The 23,118-nt window shown below is 39.4% G+C and overlaps 1 protein-coding gene across 1 annotated transcript in view; it reads left to right on the top strand.

Moving 5' to 3' along the window:
* LOC139712673 (uncharacterized) overlaps window positions 1-16,416 on the top strand; it is a 32,407-nt gene extending 15,991 nt beyond the window's left edge. Inside the window, exons 13-29 of the mRNA XM_071624476.1 lie at window positions 692-967; window positions 1,552-1,726; window positions 2,651-2,894; window positions 3,513-3,717; window positions 4,328-4,559; window positions 4,907-5,087; window positions 5,739-5,838; window positions 6,327-6,527; window positions 7,296-7,418; window positions 8,067-8,252; window positions 8,942-9,086; window positions 10,423-10,581; window positions 11,818-11,926; window positions 14,144-14,278; window positions 14,830-14,930; window positions 15,440-15,629; window positions 16,010-16,416. Coding sequence (XP_071480577.1) covers window positions 692-967; window positions 1,552-1,726; window positions 2,651-2,894; window positions 3,513-3,717; window positions 4,328-4,559; window positions 4,907-5,087; window positions 5,739-5,838; window positions 6,327-6,527; window positions 7,296-7,418; window positions 8,067-8,252; window positions 8,942-9,086; window positions 10,423-10,581; window positions 11,818-11,926; window positions 14,144-14,278; window positions 14,830-14,930; window positions 15,440-15,629; window positions 16,010-16,210 — 2,963 coding nt within the window. The 3' untranslated portion in view covers window positions 16,211-16,416. The remainder of the gene's footprint in view (window positions 1-691; window positions 968-1,551; window positions 1,727-2,650; window positions 2,895-3,512; window positions 3,718-4,327; window positions 4,560-4,906; window positions 5,088-5,738; window positions 5,839-6,326; window positions 6,528-7,295; window positions 7,419-8,066; window positions 8,253-8,941; window positions 9,087-10,422; window positions 10,582-11,817; window positions 11,927-14,143; window positions 14,279-14,829; window positions 14,931-15,439; window positions 15,630-16,009) is intronic.
* Window positions 16,417-23,118: the final 6,702 nt, after the last annotated feature.

The raw sequence follows: 23,118 nt of genomic DNA, 5'->3' as shown, positions 1-23,118 counted from the left end.
CCATCACTTGGTGTCATGGCAGTGATGACTCTTTCATAATAGCACTCAGTCTTATGCTGATAAAAGGTAAAGGTTTTGCCGTACGCCTGGAGAAATGAATGCAGGATGTGTCTTCACAGACAGACCTATCTTTCAGCTATCCATGTGCACAGTCATAGTAGCTGGTTGACTCATAGTGATATTGGTAAAGAGATTCTGTAAGCATGACTTGAGATTCAAGAAGTGTTTAAATTTCACACAAAAAAAGCAAGAAGAAAGGTCAGCCAAAATTTAGCTCTGAGTATTTTGTTATTGCTTGGCAGCTACTGGTGGAATTCTCTAGACAAAGAGTTTCTTGCACAGCATGGTTTACTGCCTGTACAAGAGTGCAGGTGTGTTAGTAATTAATTGATGCTGTCTCAATAACGTGTAGCTGTCTCACCATAACAAGGCTTCAATGAGCTTCATGCACCATTCCATAGGGGCTAATGAAAGAAACAAACGAAAAAACTAGATCACTGCATCATGATATCTCCGCTTCAGGTAGCAGTAGTTTGAAAAAATATATATGATATAAAATGCAATAAAAAGATCTCCCACAGGAGCATGAGTGATTGGATTGAGACTCATCATAGCACTTAAGTAAGATTTATGACTGCATCATCAAATAGGTTCCTTCTTTCTCTCTCTCCATCTTCCTTCCCTGGGTCAGAATTACTGGTGGAAGCTGCGCCAGAACTGTCCCCAGTCAAACCCATCTCTACGAAGCCCAGATCTCGACTGGACCCCAGTGATGAGGACTACCTCAGCAAGTCAGTCAAACATCTCTCTTTCCTGGAGTCCACACCTTCCTTTCATCTCCATGGTAATGCCGTATCCACCCCACTGGCCGCATCCCACTTACACCAGACCAAGGGGCTTCTTGAACGCTCTCCCATTCATCTGGGTCGTAACTCAAAACCTCTTCCACCCAAAAAGATTACCCGAGGTAGTTTGCTTGGCTCCTTTTAACATGCTTTCTTAGAGTTTTACGTCCCATTTATGTTGACTGTGCAACTCATACATTATGATTTTTTCACTCCCTATATTTACTGAATCTGTTTTGTTTGGCTTGGTGTAGTCATCTTGTGAAAGGTTACTTGTAATCTGCAATAATGAATTACATCTTATAGTCTGTTAATGAAGTAAACTTTGTCTTTGTGAAATAAGTGATTATTTTGCCCATTTTGCCTTAGTCTGACAAAATGACATTGCCTAGTATGCTCACGAGGGGGGGGGGGGGAGGATTTCATGAAGCTTTTTTTTCAGATATTTTGTCTGACAAATTGTTAAAAGCTACTGAAATCCTTGCATCTGATTGGCTGACAGCAAATTTGTCCGGCAAGTTTGTCGGACATAATGCATTATGAAATGCCCCCCAGGTTGAAAATTCTTCACTTATTTACCAGTGACTTTTGAATAAGCATGCTGCTATCAGAATAGGTGCCAATATTGTAGTATTTGGACAATAATCAATGAGTTGGTGTTGCTGTCACTGCTTTTGTTGTTTTCTAATTTTCTTCCCCGAAACAGATATGATTCAGAAGCTGGAAATGGCCTATCCCATGAATGAGCTGGTGAGGGCACTGTTCGCCAAACAGCGCGACCAAGTCAAGTCATACTGCGAAGAGACAAAGCACAAAGTGGATTGCTATCCTCCGCTCATTCAAAGGATGAAAAAGTTGAAGCTTGACGCCTCCAAAATTGGGTGAGTTCATGTCAATTTCCCCTCTTCTCCTTTCGAGGAGGTACCACAGCTACTTTAGCTTGCCAGTGTGTGACACTAATCCTAAGCAAAAGAGATAAAGTATTAATGCATGCAGTACTAGATACTATAATTGCTTATCAGCAATGTGGACCAGTGTATTTCCAAGTGCGTTGTGTACCAGATATACAATGTATGTGTTAGCCCTTAAGACAGTTTGATCTTTCCTCCCCCCCCCCAAAAAAAAAAAAACAAGGTCAATTTGCTAGGTGGCTATGATAATGATACTATCTTATTTTATCCAAGATGACTCTAAGTGTGAGCACTAGCTGCTCTTCCAGCGGGCTCTGCCAATGTAAAGTCACCCCAGCTTTGTCAGGTATCCATCTTGTCAAGTGCAGGATTTGAATTCAGGACCTGTCAGTCCAAGTGTTCGAAGCCTTTTCCACTGCTCGCTTCACAGTGGTCCCAGCAGTCATTGCCAGTACCATGAGATATCTCAAATGTATGTTGACCCCAGTCCCAGGCTATGATATTGGATGCTTGGCACATCTTCCTTTTACAAGATGAAGTTACTGTAAAAGTGGAAATTTTTGCGGTGTTGAAATTTTTGCACATTTCGCGCAACTCGAAACTAGCACGAAAATAAAAGCACGTGAATATTTTTGCTCCCCATATCTTCCCTCAGTTGATGTCTTGATTCTGCAGAATATGAAATACACAAAAATTTTCGTACCGCACTGATTGTGAAAAATGAGTAGCGCGAAAATATCCACCTTTACAGTAACTGGTTCATTGTCCTAACTTTTCCCACCTGTATGCACTCATACCGGCAAAGAAAGAAAAAAAATTAATTTCAACCACAGGTAAGAGACTTACACCATTGTTTGTCTTTCCCACCCCTTTATTTTTCTTTGCTTGTTTCAGATCTATCGAATCCAAGGTCATGAGTCTTCAGCAGTTGACCTGTGACCTCATCGATCAGTTTGACAAGAGTCTCCATGGCGATGACAGTGACAAGGCAGACGCCGTAATCAGGGCGGAGAAGTGGAATGGTCACATGACGGAACTGGTGAAAGAGCTCCGTGATTTGATTGGTTGGTGGATGGAGCTAAGCGGGAAGGCCAGCCACGCCTCCAAAACATCAGACATGACAAAGCTACAATCAGAGGTCAGAGTACTTTGATATTGTGACATATATGTATGTGTGACAGTTGTGAGTGTATGTATGTGTGTATGCATAGGTATTTTGTGTGTCTGTGTGTATGTAAATATTTAACTATAATCCAACTTTAGGGAGACATTATATGCTCAGAATTACTTTATGATAGAGAAGACACAAGACCTTAGGGAGTTGTTTAGCCCTGGCATATGTATGTGCATTTTGAATCAATGTTTGTAAGTATATTACTCATGGAATTGCTGGTCTAACATGTTTCAATTTGATATTACTGTTTTCAAGCTTATTTCATTGGCAACATAGTGTCACATAGAATTTTACTTGTCCACATAATGAAAGATATACAGTAATGAGCATTAAATCAGTCATTCAAAGCAAATCAGACGGTTTCTCACATATTGCACTTTTATTCAGCGACACAAGATACATCCCGAAAACTCAGCATATAGATGGTGTCAATATATCAGAATTCTTAGAGGGTTCGCATTCTGCAGTTAAGACTTTGATTCATAGAATCTTTTATGGCAGTAAGGTGAAAACAGCTGTCTCCAGTGTGTATTGAATGAAATTGCATTTTATCTATTTTGAAAAAAAAAAACAATACAACAGCTGGATCATGTAGCAACTCTGAAAGGCAACATCACAAACCTGATCAGTGTGGCCATTGGCTTGAAGGAAATCCTTCAAACCCTGGAAGGGGAGGATACGCCCACCCATCTCATGCATATTCAACAGATCCAGAGCAAGGCTTCTGATTGGACAAAACTCACAAGTGCCCTGCATTCTCTGGGCAGCGGAATTCTCATAGATGCTGGTAAGTTGTGATTCAAACGGAAAATGCATCATGACACTCTAATGTGTGTTGACATGACAAGTTTTACTTTCAGCATCCACATCAAGAAATTGGCAGCAATAACTAGTTGCAGTAAAATTTATTGTATGAGATAGTATGATGTGTACTGACAAGCATTGCAGAGTTTACAAAGATGCTGTTGGGATGCTAGCTATCAGTTCAAGTGGCAAAATGCTTGATTAGCATGGAGTTCATACCACTTCATCCAATGTCAGCTGAAAATAATTGATTTGATTTTGCAAATTTATATACTGGCATCATAAAACGCGAGTTGCATTGAAAAGGTGTAAGAGCAAATTTGAAAAAAGTGTAGCCAATAATGCAATGGCACTACGCACTCTTTCGGTTGTAATTTTGATAGAAAGGACATTGTCTTGCCTCAGAAGGCGAAGAGTGATCCAAGTGATATATTTTCATTGAGCAAGTGCATACTCAGCAATGTTTTCTTCCTACTATTGTAATTGGCTTTGTTGTCATGTATTCATATCAAGATCTTCACGTCTACACTCAACAAAAGAACAATAACTAACAAAAAAAGGTAAATATACTTGTGAATGTTCACCCTTTCCAGGTGACCGATCACTGCTGGACAGGTTAGAATACCTCAACCTGGACTGGGCAGTGAGTGGCCTGGAGCTCCTGGCCACCTTCGACCGCGTGGTGCTGGGTCAGAGGTCGCCGGACTTTGACGCCATGGCGGAGGCCATGAGGTCGGGTCAAGAGGCTCCCATGCTGGAAGAGGTCAGGAGGTTAAATGTCAAAGGAAAGGAACTCAGAGAGCAGTCCAACAAGGCCATCATAGGGTGAGAACAAAAACTGAAATTTTTGTAAAGAGAAAAAGCAGAAGTCATCATATTGTCTGTATGAAATATAATTGCACTGTTCCCTTGTTTCTCCTCTTCCACAGTTGGCTGCCAGAAAAATCAGATATATTATGTGCTGACATGTGAATATAAAAGCCTATCTGATTTGCACATTGTTTTCCTGTACTGAGATACATGAAATGCAACATACAAGAATCTGTTGTTGATGTATTTTTTTTTCATATGGTTAGATAGTCTCCCTGTTTCTACGTTCACATTTTGTCACCATGCAAGTGAGCTGTAACTTACAGAAATGTACTATTCCTCATCCCCCGTCCCTTGTGCAGGTGCTTCGACGTAGGCAAGCAGATTAATCTGACCCAGGCACTGAAAGATCTGGACCTCTCCACCAATTCCCTAGCGACAGCAGCCATCTCCATGGTTACCATCTCTCAGGGTCAAATGTCATCGGATGTTGAGTTCCGCCTGCACAGGGTCAGCTTGCTTCACAGGGAATGGCTGGTGAAGGTATGTCAAGTGGAAGTTTTTTCTTTCAGCTGAATGCTCCAAAATGTGAAAGTTAATTTCTGCAGTTACATACAGCTCACATATGAGTACGTATGAGTACAATATCATTGCTCTTGTTACGCACGATTGGATTTTAGAGATGAATTTTGCAATATCAGGCTTCTCAGTCGATACTTATATTATCAAAACCTTCAGGTTAGCTTGCAAAGAAGGTGTATTTTTTTTTCTCTTTTTCTCTCAAGGTTAGACTTATCATGGCACTAGATATTTATATAATACCCTAACTAGACTCTTCAATCTCATGGTTACGTGTTAAGGAGGGAAGGATTCCTGTTGGTTATAAAATGCTTCCTAGTAAGAGCTTTCCAGTTGAGAGGATTAGATCTTATTGCTGTTCTGTTCCTGTTCTCTCAGTGTAACGTGCATATGAGAGTGAAGATATGTAGACTAATTCAGCCACATCATGGTCTTTAACCCGTTGAGGACGGTTTGATTTTGCTACAACACACATTTCCCATAGACACCTGCCCGAGTTTACTCGGGAATTGTCCTCAACAGGTTAAAGGTCCTTGTGGTTGCTCTTATTCTTCATTACTTTTCAACATCTATGAGATTTTTACCATCGAGATTGTCATGCTCTTTGTGTGTCAGACTCAGCTAGTGGAATGTCTCATTGACAGCCTGGTGATTGAGATGCTGATACCGCTTGACCGGCTGACCGGGGCAGCTCTTGCCGCCAGGCAAGCACAGGGTAAGACTACCTCCCAGATACTTAGCATGTGTCTTCATTAGTGGAAGGGATTTATGAATGGTAAATGATAGATGTTCCTTCTGTTATATTTTGTTTTCTGTCAATATATCCTTTTTTGTTGTTGTTTTAATCAAAGACAGAGAGCTGCATTGGGGAGTATTACATAGTGTGCTTATCAGATAGTCAAAGTCATTCAAACTAAATTGAATGAGATGTGGCTAGTGTAAGATGGCAGAGAGGGCTCTTTGATGAGATGATATTTGATGCTGGTCTTGGATGGGCTATAAAATGTTGTGAATTGGAGCCGATGGCCTTTTTGGCAGCATGAAATTTTCACGAATTGCCACTGGCATCCAGTGCATATTTTGGCGCTCGCGAAATTTGCGAAATTAAAATGCGCGTGAACAGTCCTTGTTGTATGGTATATACCTTGTAAGTACGTACCTCATGAACTTGACCAAGTTATCCTCGTGGTGATGGTGTTTCAGGTCCTTCCAGGCAGCAGATCATGGAAGAGTTCCAGGCACAGGCCGATGGACTCAGCCAGGCTGTGACCAAGATCAGACAGGACTGTACCATGCTGCTCCAGGGGGTGTCCAACCTCCCCGAGAGGGACACCATCTTTGAGTGTGTGGACACCCTGGCGAGGATCACTCCTAGTGTGCTCTCGAAGATGAGGCAAATGGCAGGTGAGATGAGCAAGAGATCCCATATACATAGCATTGCAAACATGTATATTTATGTACTCACATGCATAAACACACATGCACACACACACACACACACACACACACACACACACACACACACACACAAGCAAGCAAGCAAGCACACGTTGGGAGGCAATTCGCTGATCCCCACAAGGGTGCCCATTTTACAAAGAGGATGACGATCTTCCTCTCAACTGGGTCCCTGACTTGCCCACTGATATGTGGGGCACACTATTATGGGGATGAGCACGCTGGCACAGTGGCATATGGTGATTGCTGCTCCCTGTACACAAGCTATGACACCTAGAAACCAGAATTCATTAGAAAACAACCATTCTAATAAAGGAATAAAATTTCCTGTAAATATTTCTGTGGATTTAGTTATTGTTTGTAAAATCAATGAGGGAAAATAGAAGAGTCAAGACAATTTGTCCTGATGAAGTGGTTTGTGGTTTGTAAGTGATGAAAATGACACATAAAAAGTTTGTAACGTTGAATCTTGTCACACTTAGCCATTGTTCCCGCCAAAATAATTTCCGATTATCAGGTGAATGCTGTACCGTTGATTATAACAAGGAGAATGACGTGTATGAAAATGAGGCAAGTGGAATACACGAGATTTTCAGAAATTGTCTCTTCTTTGGCTTTGGAGAATTATCAATGTACCACACTCAGAAATCAGAGTGCAATTTGTACGTGGGAAGAAGATTTACAATGCGATCGTTACATCAAAACTCTTCTTTCCAGATGGTTCCTCTGCAAGTTCTAATAGTGATGTCACGAATCAAAAGCGGGAGTGGGCGTGTTACACCAACGCCCTGATCTCTGCCATCAACAGTCTTCCGGGCGTTGACTTCGCCATCAAACAAGGTAAGATAAATTGATCTGGGCCCTGTTTTATCAAACGATGTAATCGATTGTAAATTCCCTTACCACACAGGCTGCCATAGACTTGTGATAGAAATCAACTATAAATCAATTGAATTATAACTCTTCATAAAACAGGGCCCAGAGATGTTCATCCCGAAAGAAGTAAGTAATGGAAACTTCACATCAGCCCACCTCAGCACAATTTACACATTGTGATCCTAGAGCTGCTGTCACAAGCTGAAAATAAATGAGGACATGAGGGAAAGTATGTAATTCTCTATGGCCATTATCAAGACCCCTTGGGAATGTAGTAGCTGCCATTTGCTTAAACTGTTTTTGTTGTTTCCACCATTACTGCAGGTAGAGTTTGAAAATGTGACAGTAATCCTGCACAATTAATTATTGACTCAATATTCTTCAAAAATAAGTTAATACCCTGGTTTCTATCAATCAAATCTTTGTCAGTAACTAGGATAAGTGTACACCAGTTTTGTTTTGTTTTATGCAAAAATATGTAAACTTCAATGAGATGTTATCAAGATCTATGGAATGCTTTTGTGAAATAGTCCCCCTTTTTTAAGCTGCCTTTTCAAACCAAATCACTTAGATGCAAAAATTCACAAATTTTGTCCTGTGTTTTTGTGACAGAGATGACGAGATCTCTGCTGCAAGACAAGTCACCAACTCCTCCCGGCGCCAATGCGTCCCTCCTGAACACCAGCTTCCCCACCCCCCACATGGCTGGAATGGGCCAGCCCGCTTTCTTCAGCCCGCCCACCATTCCACAGCTCACTCCTGAACAGTGGAGACTGCTGCAGACTTTGCCACAACAAGGTGAGTATACAATGTTCATGTGTGTGTGTGTGTATGTGTGTGTTCTCACCAATTGATATATCATCATTCAATGAGGAGCTGTTGTTACACAGTGGGTAAAACCATGGAGTGCAGCAAACAACAACAACAATAAAACCCTGAAGATTTTCTGAAGCTGTTTTAGTTTCCATATTACACATGAGTGTGCGGACCTCCAGGAATGGTGTCGATGCTGTATTCATAAAAATACTGCATGTGACAAGTTATTCTTGGGAGATTCATTTGGCTGTGAATATCATGATGTTTCCAGATGATGTGTGGAAGAAAAAGGACTTGCTAGTTTTTATGGATGCTTGTGAAGAGCAGGCTATTGCAGCTGTATGAAATGGCATGCATCATGTTGTTTGCAATACTTACATAGTGTTCAATTTATTTTTACATTCTAATGTACACATCAAGTGCGGAAACAATAACCTACATCTCACATCTTTTGGTAAGTAGTGCTGACGGCCCCATGTGGAGAAGGCTGTTTTATACCAGCCTTTGCTGTTCTTGTTTGTTTTGCATCTTTGTTGTTGTTCTGGAAGTGTATTTTCCTTTTCCACAGAAATATGGGGAGTGGATATTCAATCCAGTAACTGGTGTGTGTATGCACGTGACTGTCATATGTCATATTGTAGTGAACTTGAAAGTTTTATCTCGTGCACCAGGTGTTCCAGTCATCCAGACACCACCAGGAGGAGGCTCACCCTATTTCCATGGCAACCATCCTCATCACATGTCGTCCGGGATGACCACACCCATCCGCAACATGACCACACCGCGGATCGTGGAACCATCATCTGCGTCTCCAAGGTCTGCCATCTCAAGACTAATATGTGTCTGTACAGATGTTATTTCTGGAGTACCGTTACTTGTTATGACCTACATGTTCAGCAACACAGGGACTGACTGCCATGACTACAAATAAATTTGTATCCCAACTAGAGGAACCTCAGAATCTTTGCTGTGTGTTATCTTAGCACCATATCTGTTTTTGATGTACCATGGTCATTAGCACTTCCACAAGCTGTAGTTGTACTTAAATATATTGTAGTCCTCTTATGGCAAAGTGTGGGGTGCTGTCTTCTATTGGTAGTTGGTCTTTGAAATGTGTCTCCAAATGTTGGATAATGCTGTTATTGGCACTTAAATGGAAATGTGGAGGTGTTGTAGATGAGTTGATAAGAACACATGCCTCTGAATCACATGAGTGTGGTTTGGGTTTGTGGGTCTGATCCCAATAAAGGCCTACACTACATGTTTGCCCTTCAGCAAGGCACTTTGACAACATTGCTGCTCTCCACTCGGGAGTAAAAATGGGTACATGGTAGGATGAGAATGATATTTGATCAGCATGTGCACTCCTGTAAGATGACGACTGCCTGGAATTTGTCCCAGGGAGTGGATAGTGAGTGCTGTCAGTGCTGGTTGGAAGTAATGTAGGCCTATCCAGTGACTGGGGTAATGATAATACTTATGTACCTTGAGCACTCTACAGAGTGGTTTGGCACCATATAAGTCATACATGTGTATATACCTGTATTATTACTATAATGCAAGTCATCCCACTTAAAGGAGACCTCCGGATGATTTTCAGATTTTTACTTTTGAACAACTATAAATTAGTTACACTGAGGACAGAGTTTCAGAATTTGTGATAATTGGGATGAAGAATAAAAATATTTTCAAAATTAATACAAATTGCAATGAACAAGGATGATGACATGGCAGAGTCACCATTTGAATGCATGAGTTGGGGCTCAAGGAAGCAGAACAAAAGAAGAAGGCATGCATAGATTATACACAGGTCAAACTCGCAAGCAAGCGGTATTGTAATGGAATTACACTGCTACATTTCTTAAATATGTGAACCTCCTATGTCATCACCCTTGTTCAGTGTAATTTGTTTAAGGTTTTTCAAGCTGTTGTTTCTCTGCTCAAGAAACACAATAAATTCCACAAATCTATACATGGAGTTGTCGATTTATGTACTACATGATGTGAAATTATGAAAATCGTCTGGAATGTCCCTTTAATAGGGGTAATGATATTTCAAAACAATTTTAATTTTTATGCAAGTCATGTCTATCCAATCAGAATGACGACAAGTGACCAATTCAAATCTCTTTGTCTGGGTTTTGTCGCCTAGGCAACAAGGTGCCAGCGTTCATGACCTGTCTCCTGGTCGTCTGAGGTCACTTCATCACAGCTTCCACAGCAGCCATGACCAGGTGGACGCTGGTGAGCGGAAGGTGGCGACATCAAAGAAAAAATCAGCACAGACTGAGACAGACTTGGGTACAGCTGGGTGAGTTCAGTTTAGATTCTGCTGTCAGTAATTTGTCTTTTTTTTGGGGGGGGGTGGGGGGTGGAGGAGGGGTTGTCATCTCACAAATTCACAGTACCAAATGAAAAATTGAATTACAAATGTATTGATATCTCATGCAATTGTTTATCATAACCTTTAGCTTGAAAATGTCTTTTTTATCATTGAAGACATGCTAATATTTAACTGCACCCTTGATACATTGTTGATCTGACAGTGTGTGAGAAATATCCTATTGTATTCCTTCCATGTCCGACAATTCTTTTGTATGTGGATGGATCCATATATCGTCACATTAATATCATATTTGAGCTAGTGTAGATTAAGCAAAAAAGGAAGTCCAATATTGAGTCACACTCCAAGGTTCTGTCATCAAATTAGAAAGTTGGTATCAAAGTAAAATGCAGGTTCATAGTCAAGTTGACTTTCAGGAATAGAATAAAATCAGACCAACAGAGTGGCAGAATATTCACTTTTAGAAATCTGGCACACAAGAAACTTAGTAATATTAAAGACTCACATAGTTCCTTGAAACAGGGATGTCACTGCCACCACATATGCAAATTAGATGGGGTAATAATATCATCATCCCCCCCCCCCCATGACTCTACCCGTGGTTAGGACAAAAATATATTAGGAATCATATGAATGAGTATTAAGCATCCTTTTGCCGCAAAACCTTCTCCCCTGTAAAGGCCATAATTTATTGTGTCATTGATATCCACAAACTAACATTACTTTTGTATTGTTCTATCTTACTTTGCAGCCCTTTTAGGAGCAGACATCTTGGACTGGGAGAGTAAGTTGCACGTCATTTTGGTTTATAATGAGTTTTATCAACTTCAAAGACACACGGCAAGAATATTCCACAAATTAAAAACATTGTTATGATGTAGCTATGTAATTGTCCTGAATTGGTAGGACTTAGCTAATAATGTATTGATGGCTAGTTGTAGGGCACGGTATGGTGTAGTTCCTCTGATTGACCTGAAATCCTAGTGCTATCAAGGGTCTTTATTGTAAAATGGCAAAATGTGAACCTTTGGAATATAATGTATATTGGTATGTGTCAACTGACATGTGTAAAATTTGTACTTGTATCTGAAACTTTGTGAATAAGCGCTTTTGAGTATTAATAAGGAAAGAAATATAAACTGGCATTAATGCTGACTATAATGGACCAAAAAGTGACGCACCCACCTCGATCTGCTTTCTCAGCACGCCCAGGTCCTTGAAGATGAAGTCTGCGAGTACGTCCAGCCTGCTGTCGGTCAACAGCAATGGGGTATCGGAGAGTGGCTCAGTCCAGTACTCTAACTCAATCACGGTCAGTACAGACCACAACTTTATCAATATCATCAATATTTAACGATTTTAATCAATCGATCACGAAGTCTGCTGTGGCAATAGAAGTCATGATATACAGGTGCAATCTTCATCTAGGCTTTGACCAAGCTGGTTTACTACTTATAACTAGTGCTTTTCTCTTTTGCAGACATGATGTGGTGTCAATTTCTTGCTTACTCATCCTTTGATGATAATATTTCACAATATTTGTAAAGCTCTCATCACATTCAAATGTCTCTATGCACTGAGAAGAAAGAGAAAAAGGAAAGAAGGTACAGTATCAGAATGTTCAGATGTAATAAAAATTACCAGTTGTCCATACTAAGGTATGAGACTGTTGAATTATGAGAAAAGAAATATTTTTATGCCTCCGCCAACGAAGTGGCCAGAGGCATTATGTTTTCGGGTCGTCCGTCCGTCCGTCCGTCCGTCCGTCCGTCCGTCCGTCCGTACGTCCGTCCGTCCCGTTTTGTTTTTGTCGATATCTCAAGAACTGTGTGGTGGTTTTACATCAAACTTGGTATGAGGGTATATCCTTGGGGGATAATACTTTGTGTGGATTTTAGGGTCACAGGGTCAAAGGTCAAAGGTCACAGGTTATTTTGTGAAAAAAAAAAATGAAATTTCATATCTTTCTCCATATCTCGCAAATGGTTCAAGGTATCTTCATGGAACTTAGTATATATGCTTGTACCGATGGGCAGTGATTATTTAGGGAAGTTAGGGGTCATGGGTCAAAGGTCAGGGGGTCAAAGGTCAAGGTCAACTCCTCAAAATATCACTACTTTCCTTATATTTATGCAATGCCTAAAGGTTTTTTTTTTTTAACTTGATGTATACATGTATTACCCAATATATATTCTGTGGGAAGTTTCTTGCCAAAAGGTCAAAGGTCAAGTGAAAGTGCTGAATTGCACTTTTTCCTCCATATCTCAAAAGTAACTCAGGTATCATCATGAAACTTACATATTTATGCATGTTCAACCTAACAGTGATTCTCTTTGGAACTCTGAGGTCAAAGGTCAAAGGCCAGGTTTAGATAATGCTATTTTCCCATTTGATACTGAAATTATATTTTTTCTCAATACCTTGAAACTAAATGCATAAACTTATAAAAGGATTAAAAGTCAAGCAAAAATCATCAGTTCCCCAAATACCTGCACTCTGACATTTTAATCATTCATCCAATTGAACCTAGTTCTAGGAAAGTGAACATTCAGCACATTTGTGTCAAACCGGTCATTTTAATATTTTGCCAATTGTGTGAAACTGTCATCACACATTGTCAAGACATTGTACTATAGACCTATTAGGAGAACCATGAATTATTGCGGAGGCATATCAGTCGCCAACCTGCCTATTGCGGTCACCCGAAGGAAACACAGTTAGATATTCACCACGGTATAGAAAATGAGTGGCCGCTGGCCATGTTAAGCATGTGACCACTATATAAAGGGTCTATAAATAGAACAGCAATTTCGTGTAAGGGATTTTTCAGTGGGTCGCTATAAGCAGGTGGCCACTAAGACAGGTTTAACTGCAGAATGTGTTTCATTATGGAACGCAATGTGCGTCTCATAAAGTTCTTTGCAAGCGTAGGTGATGGTGCATAGCATGTATCCAGGGCTCGACACTAACGGTGGCCCGGTGGCCCGGGGCCACCAAAAATGAAAGTCGGGCCACCAAATTTCAAAAAAGGGCAAATTTTTTGAAAAGTATGTCAATAAATTCGTAACTTTTTGCGCCGGAAATTAGCAGTTAAATTTGTTTAAAGGATGGATGAAAAGGACTGAATGAGTGCCTGAGAGTGAGTGTTGCAAGTTTGTTGAAGTTTATTTATGAGTAGATATGTCCAACTTCTAATTCTCACAATCATAAACTTGAATATTTGACTCATAAAAAAAAGGACTTTTAATGTTTTTTATTGGTTTTTTTTTTGGGGGGATACCAAATTTTTCTCTCGGGCCACCAAAAATTTGAAATTTAGGATTTTGGTGGCCCCATCGGGCCACCAAACAAAAAAGTTAGTGTCGAGCCATGATGTATCTATTATTTATTTCTATACAAAATGTTGATGGTATCATCACCTTTGGTAAAATCAAAGGCATAATGAGCTGAAAAGCTGTGGTTGTACTGTATGGGTTCAATTGTTCCCTGTCTGCTGTTAAAATATTGTGATGCTCTCTTGGTCACTCAGGCCGCGGCCCTGGCTCTTCAGCAAGAGACTGACCGCTGGGAAGAGGACAAGAATGAGATCATCAAGGTGGCAAGGGTCATGGCCGGTCAGATGGGACTTCTGGCCAAGTATGCACGCAGACATTCCTGTATTGAGGTAAGCGAGTGCCATCTTTCAATTCGATGCAATTTAAGTTTAATTTTGTTCATGCATTTTTACTTCAAATATTATGATATTTTGAAGAATGAATGACAGAGATACAAATGTCAAAGAAAGATTAGATGTCGCAATGTTGTGTTCATTCTCGTACAGATAGTAACATTACATACAAATATTATACATCGTAAAATTTCATATAGAATATACATTTCACAGACAGGATACGTAAAAGAATAAGTATTATGAGTTAAGTATCATAACTCTAATTGAACGGCATATAAACATGAAGTGTGTATTATGCACACAGTATAGTTTTAACTGACTTGTGCTTTTTGCTACTTAGCAGGTATTTGAGGTAAAGATAGTAACTGGCTGGTTCCTCTTGGTGCCATTTATACCTTAATTGACCATCTGTAAAAATGTTATATTTGATAGTCTTTTTCATCAAATCCAGTCAAACTTATGTTTTCTTGGACTTAATTATTTTGGTGTGGATTTTACATATTGATTTGGATGCACTTTTTATCTTTTTTATCTTCATCCCACAGGACAAAAGGGATTTGATCTCCACAGCCAAGGCCATCGCTGCTAATGGAGCCGTCATCGTCAAGTTTGCTGACATCATTGCGAAAAACTCTGTCGATCACAGGTGAGCAGTGAAGAATGGCTTCATGGCTGTCTATTAGTTAAATGTGCTTGAAGTTTCAAGTATGCAAAGGATTTATGCCATAGAATTGTCTCAACATTGTGTGTATGGATGTGTGTGTCTGTCTGTTGAAATGATGTGATTTTTATGCATGTCACTATGTTCCAGCAAGGTGGATATTCCCTCTGAATTAGACTTTGATTGGACTCGGGTTGAGTTAAGCAGCCTATTTCCCTCAGGAGATTTTTATTTTGTTATGTTGTTTTTCAATATGGCTTCTCTTCTTTCAGACTGCCTAATTCAATCTAATAGTACTTTTATAGGGATTCGTCCTAAAAAATTCTTGAAAGGAAAAGTATATCACACTTTATTCATTATTTGGTAGATCAAAAATTTTAATTTTAGGGATGAATGAGTTGTCGTAGCTTGAAGGCAGTTAAACAACAATTTCACTCACGAATGTTACCTTTGCAATGAGCTCAAACTTTATATGTCACCCACGTGATGGACAGATTCGCGGAAGAACTCCGTGCCGAATCTCAGCACATCCCGTCCCTCAGCACCCAGCTAAACATCTTGGCCAGCGTCAAGGCCGCGACCCCAGATGACCTCACGTCCAACGCCATGCTGGTGAAGAACGCCGAGAACCTCATGGGTGCCGTGGTGAAGACTCTGAAGGCAGCAGAGGCGGCCTGCGTCAAGGTGAATGAACTTAACGATACTCTGCTCCTTCCCTTCATTGGAGATTACTGTGGAACAGATAGTTCTCAACGAATGGCAGTGTGAAATTGATTGATATAATGTATAAGTGTATTTGTCTTCTTTATGGAAAAATTGCTGTGTGTTAATGTGCTTAGATATTGCTCATATGTACACATCAACTCTTCAGACTGCTCTGCTTGGGAATGTGATACATCATGTTTGGGTTATGTGGTCGAATGGGAGATTATACCTTCAGAAATGACATAGCAATATCACATCAAGTGAGACTGAAATATTGATATCTCATATGTGCATCTGCTGATAGATTAACAATATTTGGCTTCCTTTATTTCTTTTTTTTTCATGCCACTGACGTCTAGGGCTTGCAGTCCAGTGATGGGGGAGAGCCAAATTCGGACGCGGATGAACAGGAGGCAAAGGCGCTAGCCATGCAGTGGAAGCGTAAGCTGCACCGCCATCGCCTGATAGAGGCATCCAGCGAGGACACTGACCACCTGGGCCTGAGAAAGATCAAGAAGAACATCTCGGCGCCCTCACTCACCGAGATTGTGATGAAGTAATGACGAGCCAGGTGGTAGCATCTCTGTGTTACTCACAAGTTTACACTGTTGGAAGTAGCTTTCTGCATTTTTAACTTCTCACAGGCAAACTTGGGAAAAACTTACTTTTCGTGTATTCAAATGGTTTCAGGTCCAGGCGTCATGATGATATATCAATGTGCCGTGTTACATCATACCTGGGTATTAGGGGTTTATTTCTTATCAGGGCACTTGAAGGTTTTAGTCGACAGTATTTTGTAAAGTACTTAAGATACAGAATGCGATGTTATACCATCATAAGTGCTTAAGAATGAATTAATTCAGTTTACAGAGGAAGTTACAGATTGTGTGGATGTGACACACCTCATGGGAAAGCCATCATGGACAAAAATCCAGTTATTGTCATTGTAGTGCCGCATTGTAGTAAGAAATCACTGCTGAACCATTGTATCTATGTAATGAAACTTTGTTGATAATAGATTGGCGTATCAAAGATATTGTAACTATCATGGCCATTTTTTTAAGCCAATATATATTGACTTTTTCACCTTGAGTACCAAAGAATATCTTTATGCTGTGTATCCATCTTGTCATACATTCCATATCATGTCTGATTGATTGAGCAGGTTTGAGATAAAACTGCAGTACCGTATTTCATAGAATATTATGATACAGTATATCCTAACTGAAAGTATTCATTAAAATGTTACTTCGTATGAAACAGTCAACCTTGCTTAAGTCAACCTCGCATAAGTCGAATAATTGCCAAAGTCGAAGGTCTCTTCTAGTCCTCTTCTCTCTATATTCTATTGATGATTTTAATCTCTCATAAGTCGAATTTTCTCTTAGTCGCAGCTATTTCTTCAGTCCAAATAGATTTGACTTAGGCAAGCGTGACTGTACATTAAATTTGTTGTTCATAGGACATGTCATGTGTAAACACAAGCAAAAGAAAATGATCAAACATGCCAAATTTTTTTGCAAATGTCTTCAAACGCTTGCTTGTAGCAAACTCATTTTGATATCTTCCAAGCATTAGACACCTGTAAGATTTTATGTTGTGGTATGTTGGCTGATGAACGCCATAACATCCTGGCACCAAAGTTAATGAATATGTGATATATGATAACAATGACTGAAAGGTAATTCAAAACCAAACAGCATCTCAGTTGTGATTATTTTTACCACCATGGGAAGGTAAAAGATGATGTCATGGCAAATGGAATATCTTTAATGTGTTTTGATTAGTATATGTAATAGGAAAGGGCATTGTGTCAGTCATTTCAAAATGTTTGCATCTCCTCTTGTGTCCTTGCACGATAGACCAGTTTCCACTGATCAACCTCAATGTTATCGCTTGTTTCAACCGAGTCAACTTATTTACTTTGTTTTTTAACTCCAAATAGATCATGGATGGTGAAACTCATTAGCTAAATCCTCCCATTTATGTTTTTTAAGCCAAATACCACAGGGATGTATTGTGGTTATCACAATTAGACTGAAGAATGATAAACAATGTGTTTTTTATAAACTAGTGTTTGAATTTCAGAATGATGCGTGGGACTAAGAAAAATACCAAAGACAGATTGGAAGCAAGATGATGCACTGAATGTGCTGGAAGTGCACACATTACTACACAAGCAGACATTGCTTCTAACTGTGTTTATTGTTTTCAGAGCTATGATGATAATATATATTTACAACTTGAAAAGCAGTCAGAGAGCACAAACCTCCTCCAAGCAGCTCATTACTGTACCACCTACACACACATGCTCAATCACCCTTATTCCCAATAGTAAAGAAGCCTTTTTGTTGTGTCTCCATGCATGTTCAGTGTGCGTATGCACATCTCAAATACACGCAGCTTGACCTCGCTCCAGTGATAATACTTCAAAGACGTTTTGAAAAGTATCTTGCAGCAGATGGTTATCCAGATCACAACCAAAATTTTATCATCTGTTCTTGTGTCATTGTCAACTTTTCCTGCAAGTTTCACCCAAATCTGTTCATAACTTTTTGAGTTATTTTGCAAGTAGACAGGCAGACAAACCCATGCCAACAACAACAAAAAAAAAAAAAATGCCGCCTTGGTGGAGGTAAAAAAACAAAACAAAACAACAACAATACAGGAGCCAACATGGAATAAAGATATTAATGTAGGTCCCAGCGTGTTTACTTGTGAATAGTGGATATCCTAGTTCTGTTTTGATCAACAAAGAAAGAATATTTCAAGTGTTGTTTTGTTTGTTTTTGTTTTTGTTTTGTCTTTTAAGAGAAGTCCATTTGCACAAGTGTCTACAATCAACAAATGACCAAAGAATTGACATCTGAGTGCATTTTGATATTATGTACATGTTGGTGATTTGCATCTTAAATTTTACAGGTATAAAAAATGTGGCAAGTTTATAAAGATGAGAAGAAACAAACATTGTTGATTGACAGCTCAACCTTGCATTCATAACCTACACAACTGATAGATATTGAAATATTGTTTGATGCACTGTGTGTAATTTTGCATGTCTTCACACCACTTGAGTAGCTACAAAAGTAGACCCGTATTTTGTGATTGAATGAAGTGATATTATAGGTATTTTTATTTCACATTCCTTTGAACTACTGTGTTCATTCAAATTCATGAAATTCTTCTGTCGAGATGTTTTCATTGCAACTGATTGACAATGTAGGGCAATTTGTCAATCAGTTGCAAACTGTGTTCATATTGTACTTTATTATTTTGAGGCATTGTAGCCTTTTCTGTTTCAACTTATTGAAGAACTTTCCCAATTTTCAATAAATTGATATTTTCTTGTAATGACAATACTGATGATGATCTTATTTTCTATAAGAGAAAGATGATCAAATTTCAACGAACACTACTCTCTCGGTTTGTGGAGATTTTTTTTTTTTTTTAAGTTCAGGTTTTTGTTTTTGTTTTTTGTTTTTTATTATTCTTGAAGCCTTATTAAAGGGAATTTCTAGTAGATCCAGATGGGAAGAAAGTGTGCATAGACAGCTGCATTTCTTAATAATGTCACAAACAATGAATATGACACTTTGTCTTCCATGTGCTGCTTTGTTTGGTATTGGCTACTGCCTTGAAAAGTTACTGGAGATGTTTGCCAATATTGATACAAGAAGGTACTGAATGCAAGGAACAAACATTATATAGATGATGACTGGCGGGGGAGGGAACATACCGAATGTTCCACCCGAAGGGTTTGAAATGCTGTTGAGGGAGGTTATAAGTCCCGAGACGAAGTCGAGGGACTTATAGCCTCCCGAAATAGCATTTCAAACCCTGAGGGTGGAACATTCGGTATATGTTCCCGACAACAAAGGTCATCATCTGTTATATTATGCGCCAACGTCAACCACCAGCACAACGTACTCGATCGCTCGTGCAGAGCCAAATTCACTGTGCGCGGGTCCTTCTGTCATTTGTTACGTGAAAATGTTTTCTCATGGGAGAACATTACAAGAATGTTCTCCCATGGACGAACATAACCAATGTGCCTCCATCACGTGACTGTGTTTAGCCAATCACTATCCAGTATTTGACTAACCCATTTAATATCAGTTTTTAGTTTGGTAATTTGTTTTTTGAAGAAACTTTCTGCTAAATCTGCTAATTACTACAATGTATTTCTCTCATCTCTCATTCAAAGTTCTCATTCCAGCTGTATAGACACATCTCCAGCTTTGTCTGTGTGTTACTCTGTTTGTGTGTCTCTCATTTCTGCTTGTATGTCAGTATCTGTGTATCTGTTGTCCCCTTGTGTGTTTTCTCTCATACGTACTACAAACAAGGACAATCCAATTTATAGTCACTCTTCTGCACTGTTGTGCCACATCATTCAAGTTTTTAATCATGATAGTATTCTTTGTTCTCTCTTTCTTGCTCCCCCCATCAGTTTTCCTGTGTGTAACTCATTCCGTTGTCTTCACCAAACTCATTATATTCTGAAATATAACCATGTGTATGTGTACAGAGTGGTATATCAGCACTTTTGCAGTGTACTATCCTAATGTTGAGTCTTCAATGGTGTGCTCATGTGTTAAAAATTGTAATAGCTATCTTATTCTATTTCTTCAATGATGCACATGTATATTTTCTCAGGTTTATGAAGATACTTCAGCAGAATCATGCGTGTGTACAATTTTGAACAGTCTCTCTGTATATTTTGCTTACAATATTGCTGTGGCAGAAATGATGTATCAATATTCTACAATAAATCAGAGAAATCAACCAAGATTTGTGGTATTTGTCATTTTTATTCCACCACAAGTTCCATGATTTTGCCTACATGTGGTTATTCATCTACTCGAGACTAAATACATGTATGACTGACGTGATGGATATACATGTTCATGTATTCCACTGTCCACATTGATAACAGATACATATGTAACATCACTCCCAGCTTACATGATTGTATGTTTACTTCCATGCAACTGTGGGGTTTATCTGCAGGTTTGCTTATGATTCAAATTTTTGGCATTGCCTTGATTTTCCAAAGGTGATCTCAGATCCCCGTTATTGGAAATTTTTGTTCACTGCACTGTATGTGAAAAATTCAGTCCATTTGATGGGTATACCGGAAAAAAAGTTGCATGGAATTTCCTAAATTCAAAATCTAGTCATTTGTCTCTCCATACTTGTATTATGCAAAGTGATACTTCGCTGACTTGTTGCTCATTATGTATTTGAGCTGCATTTTCAAAGACATATTACTTTCATATTCTACAGTCGCATCCTTGATAGGGTTAGTGCCATAGTGCCGGAGAAATTCCATACACTTGTTCGTCATATGGTAAAGGTATAAGCTCTTTTTAAACCATAGTGCTGTCTGCTTTTGATACAGGCCTACTCCGTTGTTTTTTGGTGTTCTGATGCAGGCTTCTAGAACTCTAAAAATTGCAGGGAACACCGTCGAACTCGTAATGTGATTTTCCAGCAGTTATCCGCTGATTCTACTCAACAATTTGATATGCTATCTTCCTACAAAACTTGAATTCATTCGCAGTTTATACTTTCCATCGTATTCCTTTCCCAGCCGAAATAAACAGAAAAGTTCAGAGAGCCTAAGTAAGCGTAGAAAAGTTCAGAGAATATATCTATGAAAGTGGAGCGCCCTCCCCGGACGAGCGCGCAGTTTAAATGCGCAGTCTGACGTCATAGTAGGAATATTACGTCCCTTTCGTAGTCTGTCTGCGTCAGAGCCGACCGCGTCCCGAGTTGCTCCAACACGGGGTACGATTTGCGGATCTTGCGGTACAGACAGAGGTCTTCTCGCGGAGTTGAAGAGCGGAGATTCTCGCGAAGAAACTGTGACAACGCCCTCTCTGTCTGATTGTCCAGCTCGTGATCCAGCTTGGCTTTCTGTTTTTCTCGCTTTTCTCTCGTTTCCTTGAGCTGTTGGCAAATTAAATGAAAACCTAATTTGATCTCTTAACGATTTTTTCCCCCTTCAATCCGTACCCTCTGCATGAATTTCATGTCCCCGGCACTTCAATGCTGCATTTTTCAAAATTAATATTCACTTCATTTTCGGTATGACTAATACCAGCACTGTCCCCCTCCCCACTGAAAACGGAACAAAAACAAAAACAAAAGCAAAGCAAAAATAAAGACAATCAAAGTAGTAAAAGGAGAAAATATTTCAGAAAATCACAAAGAATGCTTATCTACGGTAGATGGTAAACGCTGGTGGATAAATTGGCATCGTGTAGACTCTATCATAGGATAGAGAGGAGTATAGGAGCATACCAACAAACTCAACGATAACAAAGAAAAAAAGGAAACAAAATGACATGAACTTGAAGTGCATGATTTCTGGAAGTAAAGTTAGGACTTTGACCCTTAAAGTTTAAGCCCCAAACCAAGGCGTATTTGTCGGTCTCTTTCTCTGTCTATGACATGAATTAAGTTTATGGGCCTTTTCTGTGTCTGTGATATATTATTACAAAGATCTCACCTCATATTTGAACCTTTTCATCTCGTTTGCTACCCCGTCTAAGCGGTCCAAGATGACGTTCATGTCCGAAGCAGTCTCGGCGACCATGTCCCTGGCGTGGCCGAGATTTTGCACCAGGTATGAAACCCTGTTCCGCAGGTCTTCCATTGTCAGGCTGGAATTTGGACCCGGTGAGCTGACGTCATAGTCCTCGTATTCCGCCATTAGTTCGATGGTCAGGAGGAATTCTGCTTCACAGTTTTCAATATTTATGGTAAACTTTAGATGATAGTGTATGCAAGCAATTCAAAGTAATTGTGCGCTATGAATATTGTGTGGATAATTGGCCGTGGTTATGTTATGATAAAAGCGCGTATACATCTTTATATGAGCGCGTATAACGCTGACGCCTGTCACGGCGCAGATTTTATATTGCGTGGACCTATCTTCTGCTGAATTCCTATACACTGAACCTTACATCATAAATGAGATTGACTTTTTTATGTGCAAATTTCTGTGTTTTATCTCTTTTATTGGGTGATACATACATGTTTTTTCCCATTTCATCAGATTGCAGATTCCAGAACCCCACAATGGGATTGATAAAAAATCTTTAATTGACTTTTCATTGTACTTTTCTATTGACTCATATCCAGTCATTTTTTTTAGGTGTAGTTAACTGCATGACAAGTATTGCTGCAAAAAAAGTAAAATCTTTATTCTATTCAGACAACTGGAAAACATTTTCATGGTTATCCCTCATAACCTACACGGGTGCAATGAGATACAATTCCTTTTGTATCACTAATTCTTACTATACCACTAAAACTATACACTGTACCACTCCGATGCGCAACCTACATGGCTTCTGAATCGACAAAAATCGCCCATATCTTTTTTTTTTTTTTTTTTTTTTTTTTTTTTTTATACTCATTGACGTACCTATAGGCCCTACAGTTGTTGATATTTCCTTGG

The sequence above is a fragment of the Diadema antillarum genome, unplaced genomic scaffold, assembly GCF_040938485.1.
Source record: "Diadema antillarum isolate AM-2024a unplaced genomic scaffold, OU_Dant_1.0 seq00001840_RagTag, whole genome shotgun sequence".
In the NCBI taxonomy this organism is placed as follows: Eukaryota; Metazoa; Echinodermata; class Echinoidea; order Diadematoida; family Diadematidae; genus Diadema; species Diadema antillarum.
Note: the sequence above shows the minus strand (reverse complement) of the source record. Positions and strands in the feature narration are given on the sequence as shown.